Source organism: Lithobates pipiens, unplaced genomic scaffold (genome assembly GCF_037356315.1).
Source record: "Lithobates pipiens isolate NorthernLeopardFrog02 unplaced genomic scaffold, aLitPip1_a1.2 Scaffold_1, whole genome shotgun sequence".
Classification (NCBI taxonomy): domain Eukaryota; kingdom Metazoa; phylum Chordata; class Amphibia; order Anura; family Ranidae; genus Lithobates; species Lithobates pipiens.
Window position 1 is genome coordinate 225,037,544 of NW_027507685.1, and position 13,424 is coordinate 225,050,967.

At 42.4% G+C, this 13,424-nt stretch overlaps 1 protein-coding gene across 3 annotated transcripts in view; it reads right to left on the reverse strand.

The window, feature by feature from the left end:
- Nucleotides 1-13,424, reverse strand: part of AGPAT1 (1-acylglycerol-3-phosphate O-acyltransferase 1) — a 125,910-nt gene that overhangs the window by 14,892 nt on the left and 97,594 nt on the right. For all 3 annotated transcript variants that reach the window (XM_077483764.1, XM_077483770.1, XM_077483780.1), the window contains 3 exons: nucleotides 11,642-11,817; nucleotides 3,205-3,300; nucleotides 2,609-2,681 (listed from right to left, as the gene is read on the reverse strand). In XM_077483764.1, the coding sequence (XP_077339890.1) occupies nucleotides 2,609-2,681; nucleotides 3,205-3,300; nucleotides 11,642-11,817 (345 nt within the window). The remainder of the gene's footprint in view (nucleotides 1-2,608; nucleotides 2,682-3,204; nucleotides 3,301-11,641; nucleotides 11,818-13,424) is intronic.

The following is a 13,424-nucleotide window of genomic DNA, read 5'->3' on the forward strand; positions in this document are numbered from 1 at the left end:
CTCTCTTTGGAACCGTTTCTCTGTCATGTTCGACGGAACCCGGATATCTCAGGCTTAAGGCTTGGTGCTTCTCAATATAAGAGATCAGCCTATGCGGATGATCTTTTATTTTCCCTAACTAATCCCAAAATCTCGTTACCGAACCTCCTTAGAGAATTCCAGCGCTATGGGGTGATATCCCATCTGCAAATAAACTTTACTAAGTCCGAAGCCATGGGCGTAGCAATACCACCTCGGACCCTCTCTGATTTACGGGCCAATTTTAGCTTTAAATGGACGGACACAGCTCTGACATACTTAGGTACGAAAATCCCGGCAAACCTTGCCCAGACATTTGCTCTTAACTTCCCACCCCTACTGACTAGATCTCGGTTACTTCTGGAACAATGGCGGGGAGGTCTCCACTCCTGGTTTGGGAGGTGTAACCTCCTAAAGATGAACATCCTACCCAAGTTTATTTACCTTATTCAGGCCCTGCCCATACATATACCTCCTCTTTTTTTTAGACAGGTACAGTCCCTTTTCACCAAATTTGTCTGGGCACACCAGAAACCCAGGCTGCGCTATGCGCAGCTGACGCTCCCCAAGCGTTGGGGGGGCCTCACGCTCCCCGATGTGCGTAATTACTATTTGGCGTCCCACTTGGGGAGGATCATTGACTGGGGGCGTAATGGAACAACCAAACTCTGGGTGCAGCTTGAGCAAGCCCAGACCCACATACCCCTGAAAGGAGCGCTGTGGTGCTATAGGGAACTCCCGGCACCCCTAAAACTACACCCCCTTATTGGCACGACGCTGAAACATGGTCATGGTGCCGCCGCCAAGAAGGCCCTTATTTCTGAACTCTCCCCCCTGCTCCCCATCTTAGGTCATCCGAGCTTTGAACCAGGTCTGCGTTATACTACCTACGCATCTCTAGTTGAGGCCGGCCATGACACTGCGGCCAGTTTCCTGGCGGAGGGGAGATGGCCCTCTTTGACGGAACTCACTGTGGCATCAGGGACATACCGCCTACCGTTTTGGCCGGCTTTACAATTACATCATTTCCTACACTCACTGCCACATCCACAGGACTTCACACCTACCCTGACGCCCTTTGAGAATATGTGCTCAACGACTGACCCAATGACTCATGTGCTTTCTCAGACCTATGCCCTGCTGTCCTCACCTGTAAACCCCCCTGTGCTACCCTGTTTGCTTAACTGGGAGCGGGACCTTGACCGTAAATTCTCACCGACCCAAACAAACCGTATTGTTACACTAGCCCTCAAATCCTCTCTTTGTACCAAGATGCAGGAAACCAATTTTAAAATCCTTACCCGTTGGTACCTAACACCTACCAGGCTGAGCAGGTGCTATCCTTCGTCCTCGGATCGGTGCTGGCGCTGTAATGAGGAGAAGGGGACCCTACTCCATATGTTCTGGTCCTGTTCCAGGCTGCGGTCGTTCTGGATGGAGGTCCGTCGTGTAACCCAGCAGTTCGCGGCCTACCCCATCCCGGACGATGCCGCTTTCTTTTTACTGCATCTATCAGTGGTCCCCATTAAAAAGTATAGGAAGTCCCTTATATGTCACCTTCTCAATGCAGCTAAGGCGTGTATTCCTCTATACTGGAAGCGCAGTGCCCCACCAACAGTGGCGCACTGGCTGCGGAAGGTGGAGGACGTACGGAAGTTGGAGGACCTCATCCTTACTGCTCAGCACAAACAAGAAACATATAAAAAAACATGGGATAGCTGGTGCCTGTTTATATTCTCCGCGGAAGGCCAATCTTTGCTAAGGCCCTGATTCTCCTTTGTCCCCGTTTGTGGAACGGATGACCCTATCCACCGCCGTGTCTGTCGGTCTACCCCCCCCCCCTTTTTTTTTCCTTTTTCTTCTCTGTCCATTCTTTCTTTTCTCCCTCCCCCAACTCCTCCTCTCCACCCCCCATTCCTACCCTCCTAACCCTACCCTTATCCATCTCTGGTGGCTCCGGTCCCCTCCCGGTGATTGGTCGGGGGGGATCGGAAATTGTACCACACTTCTGTTGCGTTGCACAGAGCTTACAGGTTCACTGTCCCTACTCTTTGCGGAAGCAAGGATCTCCTTTATATCCTGTTGGCTTATTGTATTTTGTTCACTTCACTGTTCAAGTGCCAAAGCGCTCTTGATACCGCATTATTTTCTGTATTGGGGGCTCTACTTGTTTTTTGTATTCCTACGGTTTGTATTGTGGTGTACTCTCCACCGGTGTATCTATCTAAATAAATAAAAAAATTTGAAAAAAAAAAAAAACAGGGATCTGTTTGTTTACATTGACAGATCCCCATTCTGACTCTGTGGGAGCGACCGCGTGTGGATGGCGGACATTACGGCCGCTGGCCAGACGCATCAGCTCTGGTGATGAGTCTCTGGCGGCACTCGCCTGCTATTGCTTTTAAAATCAGCCGACGTCCACCTACAGCGATTCGTGCAGCCAAGCCAACCTGCCGCAGTATGATGGCGGACAGTTGGCAAGCCCTTAAAAAGCATCGTGCTGTTTTCTGTTAGATCAGACATCCTTCTAATAGCGTTTTATAAAAGATCTTCAAGCCAATCACTTCGTCCCTCCCATCCAGGAGCTCACCTGTCGTAAACTTTTTTTCTTTCTTACTGTAGAAATCCTTATAGGAAGACATGATGATGGGAATAACCGGCACCTGCACAGACCAGAAGAAGGATTAGATGAAAACATCGGAGACTTGAAATAATAAATGTATATATAGTATATCAATAAGATAAAGAATGGACAAAAAATACTGTCATTTTGAAAATAATTTATAGCCTTTTCTCATTTTTTCATATATATAATTTATGTAGATATTAGTGCAGCGATTCTCAACCAGGGTTCTGTGGAACTTTAGGGTTCCTCCAGAGGTTGCTAGGGGTTCCTTCAGCATTGGGCCATTTCTGCCTCTCAGATAAGTTCCCACTCACACCATTGATCTTTTTAGCTATCTGTAAGGAGGTAATTCTTCCCAATGACCACAAGTATAAGGACCATTCTTCCCACTGACCATCACACTAATGTATCATGAGTTTTTAGATTTCTAGTTTTTAAGCAGGGGTTCCCCGAGAGGTCTCCATGAATGGCTCGATTTCCTCTTGTTCAGCCCATTGGATGAAGCCCACTAGCACCGGCCCCCATCATTCACATAGTATACTGAGTGACCAGACTCTTACCTGAGCTTGTACAGCCAGGTGAAAGGCTCCTCGTTTAAATGGCAGGAGAGAGCCGCTGTGATTTCTGGTGCCCTCCGGGAAGACCCACACACGTACCTGGAAGGAGAAGGAAAGGTAGAAGCCATTATATGGAATGCGGACACAAATGCATAAATCTTTCTGTTCTCCGGGCCTTCTTTTCAATATCAGACTATATACACACACATATACATTTTAATTACCAAAAAAAGGAAGAAGAACCTAGAGATCTTATTTTAACAATGGCTTTTTTTCTAGTTGTCTTCACACACACTGGAAGATAAGAGGATAGCGATTCCTCGCCGCTGTCATACGATCGGTCCGGAGTGAGTAAGTAAGTGCGATTGTGCAATCTGGAGATGTGTCAACGCAGATAAACAAAATATAGATTTCCGAGTCCTCATCACCACCCCAGACAAGGCATGAGGAGATCATCATCAGGAATGTACAGGATGTATCTACATTCTACATTACTCATTGGAAGCAAAACACATCTCATCTGTCATTTTCTCAATCTACACTATATTACCAAAAGTATTGAGACACCTGCCTTTACACGCACATGAACTTTAATGGCATCCCAGTCTTCGTCCGTAGGGTTCAATATTGAGTTGGCCCACCCTTTCCAGCTATAACAGCTTCAACTCTTCTGGGAAGGCTGTCCACAAGATTTAAGAGTGTGTCTATGGGAAGGTTTGACCATTCTTCCAGCCGAGCATTTGTAAGGTCAGGAACTGATGTGGGTCGAGAAGATCTGGCTCACAGTCTCCACTCTATTCATCTCAAAGGTCTTCTATCGTGTTGAGGTCAGAACTCTGCAGGTCAGTCATGTTCCTCCACCCCAAACTCGCTCATCTCTGGTGCGCAGTCATGTTGGAACAGGAAGGGGCCAATCCCAAACTGTTTCCACAATGTTGGGAGCATAAAATTGACCAAAATGTCTTGGTATTATTTATTATTATACAGGTTTTAAATAGCACCAACAGTTTACGCGGCACTTTACAACATGAGGGCAGACATTACAGTTACATTACAATTTAGTACAAGAGGAATCAGAGGTATGCTGATGCCTTAAGAGTTCCCTTCACTGGAACTAAGGGGCCAAGCCCAACCCCTGAAAAACAAACAACCACCACACCATAATCCCCCCTCCACTAAATGATTTGGACCAGTGCACAAAGCAAGGTTCATAAAGACATGGATGAGCGAGTTCGGGGTGGAGGAACTTGATTGGCCTGCACTGACTCCTGACCTCACCCCGATAGAGCCACCTCATCAATGCCTGACCTCACAAATGTGCTTCTGGAAGAATAGTCAAACATCTCCATAAACACACTCCACAGCCTTCCCAGAAGAGTTGAAGTTGTTATAGCTGCAAAGGGTGGGCCAACACCAATATTGAACCCTACAGACTAAGACTGGGATGCCATTAAAGTTGGTGTGTGTGTGTGTATAAAGGCAGGCGTCCCAATACTTTTGGTAATATAGTGTATGTCCAAAGTCCCTCCCATCGATTCCAAACTATCTCTGCTGATTAATCACTCAAACGGATATCCCTGAGGTCTATCGCTATTCATTTTAAAGTGAAACGTCACAAAAAAATAAATAAAAAATACCCTAGTAACATCAACAGAAATAGTTTTGTTTTTCGTTAACTTTTTGGGTATAGATTTTGTCCTGAGCATGTTTGAAGCCATTTACAGCTGACTGTCTCACTCTCTCTGCTGAGAGTTTATTCCAAACATCAACTACCCTTTCAGGAAAATACTTCCTAAGATTCGTTTTCAACTTTCCTCCAGTTAGTTGGAGGTCAAGTCCCCCGTGTTCTTGATTTTGGTTATTGAAAATACTTCCCTCTTAAACCTTATTCACCCCCTATTTGAAGATTTCAATCATGATTCCCTTTTCCCTCAGATTGTACATATTAAAAGGGGTTGTAAACCCTTGTGTTTTTTCACCTTATTGCACCCTATGCATTAAGGTGAAAAAACACCTGTGACACCCCCCCCCGTTTTACTTACCTGAGCCCTGGAACTTCACTTGGCAGGGACGCGCTGCTCGGGTTTCTCCGCTCTTGATAGGATAGATTGATAGCAGTGCAGCCATTGGCTCCTGCTGCTGTCAAACTAATCCAAAGACGAGGCCGGGGGCGGGGCAGAGCCATACATTTGGCGACTATGGATGCCGAATTATGGACTCGGGAGCACGCCTGTGAGGTAATCGCCCAGGAGAACGCTTCTCCTAGGGTGTTATCTGATGTGGGGAGGAGCCGCGAGAGCCGCCAGGGGACCCCAGAAGAGGATGTTCGGGGTCACTCTGTGCAAAACAAGCTGCACAGTGGAGGCAAGTATGATATGTTTGTTATTTATATTATAGAATGCATTAAGGTGAAAAACCTTGAGGATTTACAACCCCTTTAAGTTCCTGAATGTGCTCTATTGGTTTGGGGATAAAACCCTTCACCATTTTTTGTTACCCATCTCTGGACTCATTCTATTTTATCTTTCTGTAAGTGGGGTTTCCAGAACGGGACACAGCATTTTAAATAAGGTGGGCCTTGGACCATTCGCACACCTGCTTCCAATTAGCAGGAAAGGGTTTTTCCTTTAATTATTTCTCTGGTGGAGCGAATGTGAAAGTTATGACCAGATGGTATATGATCACTTCTCCTCTTTTGAGGCTCTTTCTGACTTCCTCGCCATTTGATTTCCTTGGATGTCCTTCTTATGGTACCATGCATCATATTTGGTGGGAGTGCCCACACTATAGGGCTTTTGGAATAAGGTCTTTGCTTTAATTAGGAAGGTTTTGGGGGCTCTGGTACCTCAACTCCGTGTCGCCTTACTAAATGAACTTGTGGAGAAGCTCCCACTCTCTACACAAAAATTGATCCCCTTTATGCTATTGGCAGCTAAGCTTACTATAGTCCACTCACGGAAAACGACCCTCTGTTTCAATTTCTATGTTTAGGTGAAAGGTGTCTTGGGTTATGCTCACCGGGCATCTATCCAGACAAATGAATGACACTTCCAAACAATTTGAACAGGTTTGGAATCCAAGGGCCAATTATATACATCTTGATCTTTAGAGATTCGAAGTGTTCTCAGCGTTGGTTTATCCGCTCAGCGTGACTTACGATCTTTCCTCTAGTTTCCCCTGTTCTTTCCTCTTTTTATTCCTTCTGCTTTTTCTTCTAACGCCCTTTACCCACCTCTCGTTTTATATAATTTTATTATTTTGGGTATAATCTCAACTTGTATTACGTGAGATGAATGGAGTACTACTCTGTAGTTCTTTTGCAATTTCAATTGCTTATACAAACAACCTGGTAGAGATGTCCTCTATGCTAGATTGTTATGTTTTATGTAAGGCCGGCCGCGGTTAATGTGGTATTTGGCTACTCTTCGGTTCCGCATTGTTCTGTTGTGTTTATTACTCCTCTTTTTTCTTTTTTTTTTTTACCATGTCTCGCCAGTCCTCTGGCCTTGCTTTTGTATGTAGCTTTGTACTCTACATTTTCTAATAATAAAAAAGATTGAGAGAAAAATGAGCTGTCGTTACTAGAACCAATATGATTCTCCAACTTGTTATTGTTAGTACAATTTATTTGTGAGAAGACTGAACAGACTTAATTGCTTACGTGGTTTGCTACATCCAGATGCCCGGCAACATACAGTAAGTGTTTTGCCCAGTTTTCATTTTAGTGATCCCATTGAATTTTTTTCTAGGTCAAGTTGATACTCTCACTGCACAGATGTTAGTAAACCACACCCCACTCCTATTATTCTACAATGCAGCTGGGACATCTAAAGCCTCATACACACAATCAGACTTTGTACAAACTTTCCTGTGGATTTTTGTACAAAGGGCGTCGGCCGAGAACTTGTATTGCATACACACGGCAGGACTTTTTCAGCCAACTTTCACCAAATCACGTGGTTTTTCTGCTCTTTACCGCCACCTTTGGTCAACTTCTGTATTGTTGTCTGATCTTTTGCATTGGTTCTGAGCATGCGTGTTTGTACTTTGTACAAAAGTCCTATGGTTTTCTGTACACACGATCAGACTTTGCTCCATCGGACTATTTGTTGGCAGAAAGTTTGTCCGTTCGCACAGACAACAAAAGTCTGATGAAAACCAAAAAAGTTTGTCCAATGGAGCGTACACACGGTCGGATGTTGCTCCAAAACAGCTAATTTGCTTGTTTGTTGTAGTCCGATCGTGTGTACGGGCCTTAAGAGAGTCAAAGTATACAAACACAACAGCAGTGCCTAGGGAAATCAAAATGTTTTAAATAGTTTTTTTTAGCCCAAAAAAAAACGCACTAAAGCCAACATGATTTGGGAGTCACAAGCTCCCCCTTCATCAGGGTTTAAAGATCACAAATTGACATGGACTTAAGGAACATCTTTAGAAAACAAAACTTATATTAAATGTTTAAAACAGCCAGTATTGAGGGCAGTATACTAAGGCCTCTTAGTTTACCACCATGTACACTTGTTCAGTCTTTAAGCCCTGATAAAGGAGGAGCTTGTGACCCCCTCAAACGTGTTGGATGTAGGTTTGCTAAAAGCTTATTAAAATTTTTTGGAATTTTGGGTTTTAGCTTGGTGCTTCTGTTGTATTCTCCTGCTTTGGGATGCTTCCTTGTTACCCATTGGAGCGGATCCGTGTTTTATGTGAGCAGCCAAGCCAATGAGCTCACTGAATTCCTTTTTTTCTTCCCTTCTAACAAATGAGCACATGAGGTTCCAGTAGCCACTTGGATAATCTTTTCTCTAAGCACCAAGAGAGGTCTAGGGAGGATCCTGCTGTGCACTGTGGAGTAGTGGCAGAAGCTTCAGTTCTTCAGTAATCTATGAGGGACAGGAAGCGTAGAGAGTGGAGAAAGGTCACTAGACCAATGAGGGGTCTGGAGAGGTTAGCTTCCCTTTCAAACAGGGAATTCAGAATTATTAAATTACATGCAACACCACTCATGTGGTGTATGCTTTAGAATGCCCTTGTGGACTTATGTATATAGGGCGCACAAAGACTCCTAAGGATTAGGATTGATGAAGATATCCAGAATATTAAATTAGGGTATAAAGATCACAGTGTGTCTTTACATTTTAAATATTTTCATAATCAAGACACATCAGGTTTAAAATTTAGGGGTGTAGAGCGGGTTAAACCAGTGTGGATAGGTTCCAACATAGTGAGAGAATTATCTAAACATGAAACACACTGGATATATCTTACCAATACACAAACCTCTAAAGGGTTAAATGCCAAACTTGACATTAAACTGTTTTATTAGCGACTATTGAGGTGACCGATTAGTACCATCCTGAGATGTAGATTTATGTAATTTTATATTGATCATAAATTATTAATTAGACCTGGGGCATAGAATTATTGATTTTTATTAAATCAATACATTTTACTGTATAGTGATTTCATAATTTAAGGAATTATTATTATTATTAACAACACTATATACATTGAGTGATTCTAGTAAGTGTTTTTTTAATACCCATTAGATCAAGGTATTGACTGACTAATACATACAGCGTATCACCAGCATTGTTCAATGCTGAGTTTGATTAATGAGTTTATTTTTATTTCATCTTGCTTACTTGTGCATTTAATTTGAGTCCATGTAATTGGTTTTCCATTTAATTGTATGTATATATAATGTTAATTAGTATTTAATGATTAACTTTGGTCAAAATTAGTTTTAGGTAGTTATTCAAACACTTAGACTCATTAATAAGAAAATGTACTATTGGCAACATATATGTGATCCGATCGCTTCAGTCGTTTTATCTGTTGCCCGAGTGTGAGGAGATCACGCCCACAGAGGAAGTCGTAATGACGAAACATGACTGGGCAGGATCGTCACGGTGACCAGAAAGGGACGCGTGCGTGTCACCATCAGCAAAAGACAACCAGAGGAGTCAGCGCGGCTGTGTAACCTACACTGGTGGCCGTTCTGTATCTGCGGACTGGTGACTATGTTTTGCAATTTAGGCTCACGGATTTTAAACTTTTTGTAAGTGCAATCTTTAGGCGGTGTGGTTTGCAATAAATTTGTTAAACAGGACCACGCTATGTGGAATCTCTTTTCAACTAATTTATACATGGAGTGATTTGCAGCACTGACTAGACCAACATCTTGGACGACTTTTTCCTGATTATTTCAAGGCTTGTGTTGCACTGTTTTCTGGTGAGTTTGAACCCCTCTGGGAGCGTTACACACGCGGCGTGGGTCTTGGCATTTGGTGCACACTTACAATGTTTACTAGGACCACCGTATGCACCAAGTGTCATCCTTCTATTCCTTATATGATTACACATATAAATGCCTGACATGTTTTAAATGGACTGACAGGAACGCTGCTATAGTTTTGAATTTGTACAGTGCTTCAGGACTGGATTCTTTGCTTTCTATATATAATCTATGAGGGACACTGGAATATTCACATATACCCATAGGTACCTACACACAGCTTCTGACATTCCTTTATCAACTACAAACATGTTTACCAACAAAATTAGGACATCTCTTTGTGCAGAATGGATACTTCACATACCTGTGCAGACCTGCTAAGTCAAGGCAGAACACAAATATAAACCAACAATTACACTTTGGTTAAAGAGGAAGTAAACACTAATGGGTTTACTTCCTCTTTCATTCCCTGCAAAGGCAAAGCATAATGGACTACTATGCATCGCATAGTAGTCCATTATGTGTCACTTACCTGACACAGGAGCCAGCGAAGTCACCGCTGTCCCCTGTAGTCCGGCGCATCCATCTTTTCGGTGGGGTCTCACAGCTCCACCGCTGTCATTCGGCGGAGCCGCGATGACGTCACTCCCGCACATGTGGTTGAAAATGCCGCGCTCAGTGCGCCTGCGCGCCACTGTCTACGACGCATGCGCCGTAGACAGCGGTACCTGTCTTCGTGGCAAATATCTCCTAAACCGTATAGGTTTAGGAGATATTTCTTGGACCTACAGGTAAGCCTTAATCTAGGCTTACCTGTAGGTCAAAGTGGTTTGTAAGGGCTTACAACCACTTTAAGTCAGCCAATCAGAATCTTACCATTTGACAAATGTTAAAAGCTGGTAATATTAAATGGCCACTACCAGATGTAAAGTGAAACAAATTAGATTTAAAAGCATTACATATTAGAGCTGCACGATTCTGGCTAAAATGAGAAATCAAGATTTTTTTGCTTAGTAGATAACGATTCTCACAGCCTAACATCATCTTTCACATTAAAACAAAAAAAAAAAAAAAAAAAAAGTGCTAATTTTACTGTTTTTTTATTTATTTATTTATTGAAGTGTATTTTCCCTAGGGTATCTGCTAAATTTATTATATATATATATATATATATATATATATATATATATATATATATATATATATATATATATATATATATATATATATATATAAATAAATAAAATGTTTGGGGGTTCCAAGTAATTTTCTAGCAGAAAATATTGATTTTAACTTAAGAAGTGTCAGAAAAAGATTTAAGCCCCACACACTATCAGATTTTCTGCTGATTTTTGTCTTCAGATGTACCAAGACCATGTAGTGCAAGGGCCTGTCTGATTGCATACACATGGAAACTCTTAAGGTTTGACCTCATATTATATGGTTTTGGTAAATCTGAAGACAAAAATCAGGAGAAAATCTGATAGTGTGTATGGGGCTTTAGACTTTAAGTGGTTAAATTTTCTGCATTTACACGTGGTTGAAAGCTTGGCAGACTGCCCAGATTATTTATTTACACACAAAGTTCTATCCCTTTGATTTAAAGTAAGGTTAGTTGTTTCAAGTTCTAAATTTGGCAGATTGCCCAGGATGTTTTCTTTTGACAGCTGAGTGAGCAGATAATCTTTCCACTTGTTTACATGAAAGAATCTCCTACTCTCAGAAAGAGAGATGGTGGGGGGGGTGAATCGAGATCGCAATTTTTTAATGATTAATCGTGCAGCTCTATTACATATCAATAAATAACATACACCAGATCTGTGTTTCTTGCTTTCTGTGACTTGGACAGGGCCAAGCAGTGCCCCCCCCCCCCCCCTCTGTGTTCTAGCACATGCTACTTGTGTCCGAAGACTATGATGGATAATCCTCATATGAATGGTTCTACAACCTGTGACTGCTACAGCTTGATGGGTGCTGTTAGCCATTACAGGTCCTAGAGAGTGGAAAACACTGCTAGCACTGATCCTGGAGGGCAAAAGGGGACTTTAGGAGGGAGACTGGAGTATAAGTTCCACTTTCACTAATCTGATTATTTAAGATTGCTGGTATAAAGCCATGGGATTGGCCAATCAAACCCTTAGTCTTTCCTTCCCCACTCTTCCTATCTTCACAACGACCCCCATTCCCTCCAATTTAATAATTTCTTACATCCTCCTTGAGCATGGTCTCCGCCGCTTCCGTCATCACGCTGATGGCATCATCTGTCTTTTTACGGTTGATGAAAATTACTCCAGCCAACCAGCACGCCAGACCAGCGGTGCCAGCATACATGAGCTCACGTTTGGCGATGGGCACACAGCGACCTGGCAAGATCTCCATCATTCCTAGGGAAAAGCCGAACATTTATTAGACATGTGTAGACCAATCAATATAGAATTAAGTAGCCAGTTAAAGTAATTTGGAGCCAAAAGAAGTTTCTAAAGGGGAAGGTTCCTCTACTCTATCAAAAATGAATGTTGCTACAAACACCAAAAGGTAAGGATTACCACCTTACTTGCCCAGAAATGCCTCTCTTGTGTATCTTCTCACTTTGTTATGGAGGATTAGGCATCTAAATCTAGAGAATAAGCCATCTCACTTTCCATGTCACCAAGTCCAAGCCCCCCAATAGTTTATGTCCAACAAGAGTGCCTTATTGACTAGAAAAGCAATCTCATTGAGCAGGAGGCTAACATGTTAACAGTTGGGTGAAATTTATGATTAGAAGCTCAAAGGTTGGATGACTGTTGCCCAATCTAGCGATGATCTCATCCATTAAAGCAGGCATATTCCCGCCAGACAGAATTTTTTTTTTTTTAGGTGTAGAGATGGGAAGTCCTGGGAAAAAAATAATGAAAAATTGTGGGGGGTGGAGGTGTTTTACTGTTCTTTCATGCTCGCTATTTGTTTTTTTTTCCTGAAAAAAGAAGTGTGGAATATGTTCTTTATAAGTAATATACACTATATTGTCAGGAGTATTGGGACCCCTGCCTTTACACGCACATGAATTTCCATGTGATCCCGGTCTTAGACCGTAGGATTCAATACTGAGTTGGCCCACCCTTTGCAGCTTCAACTCTTCTGCGAAGGCTGTCCACAAGGTTTAGAATAAGTACAATGATTAGGAGCAGTGCACAAAGCAAGGTCCATAAAGACATGGATGAGTGAGTTTGGGGTGGAGGAACTTGACTGGCCTGCATAGAGTCCTGACCTCAATCTGTTAGAACACCTTTGGGATGAATTTGAGCGGAGACTGCAAGCCAGGAGTTCTCAGCCAACATCAGTGCCAGGCCTCACAAATATGCTTCTGTAAGAATGGTCAAACAGTCCCATAGACACACTCCTTTGTGGACAGCCTTTCCAGAAGAGTTGAAGCTGTTATAGCTGCAAATGATGGGCCAACTCAATATTGAATCCTACAGACTAACACTAGGAGGCCATTAAAGTTCATGTGCGTGTAAAGGCAGGCGTTAAACTGCATTGTCAAAAGTATTGTATATATGACATAGTATTAAAATTAAAGATTTGAGACTTTATGCAACGTCCTAAAATATTGCAAATTCTCTCAGCTGAAAACAAGCAAATCCTGGAATACAGTTCAAGTAACACTGTGCATAGAGACATATGCATTTCTGCCACAAGGGGAGCACTGCAGGAGAAAGATTCCAGTTTAGTTTGCTTGTGACTACATCTTGTACCTCCTACAGTTGGGTGATTGATGGGATACAGTAGATGATAGTTTCTGTCCTCTCAGGCCTTAATTGACAGGTAAGAGAGTAAATGTGTCTAACAAATTAGTTTATCTTTTTTAACCTCTAAATGATTCCAATTAATGTTCGCCACCATCAAAGCATAATGTTTACCTATAGTCTGTTCAGTATATTGTTTTTTCTTTTCGTCCTCTCAGTAAAATGGTGAGACCAGCATCTAGAGTTTGTTAACATTTCCACAG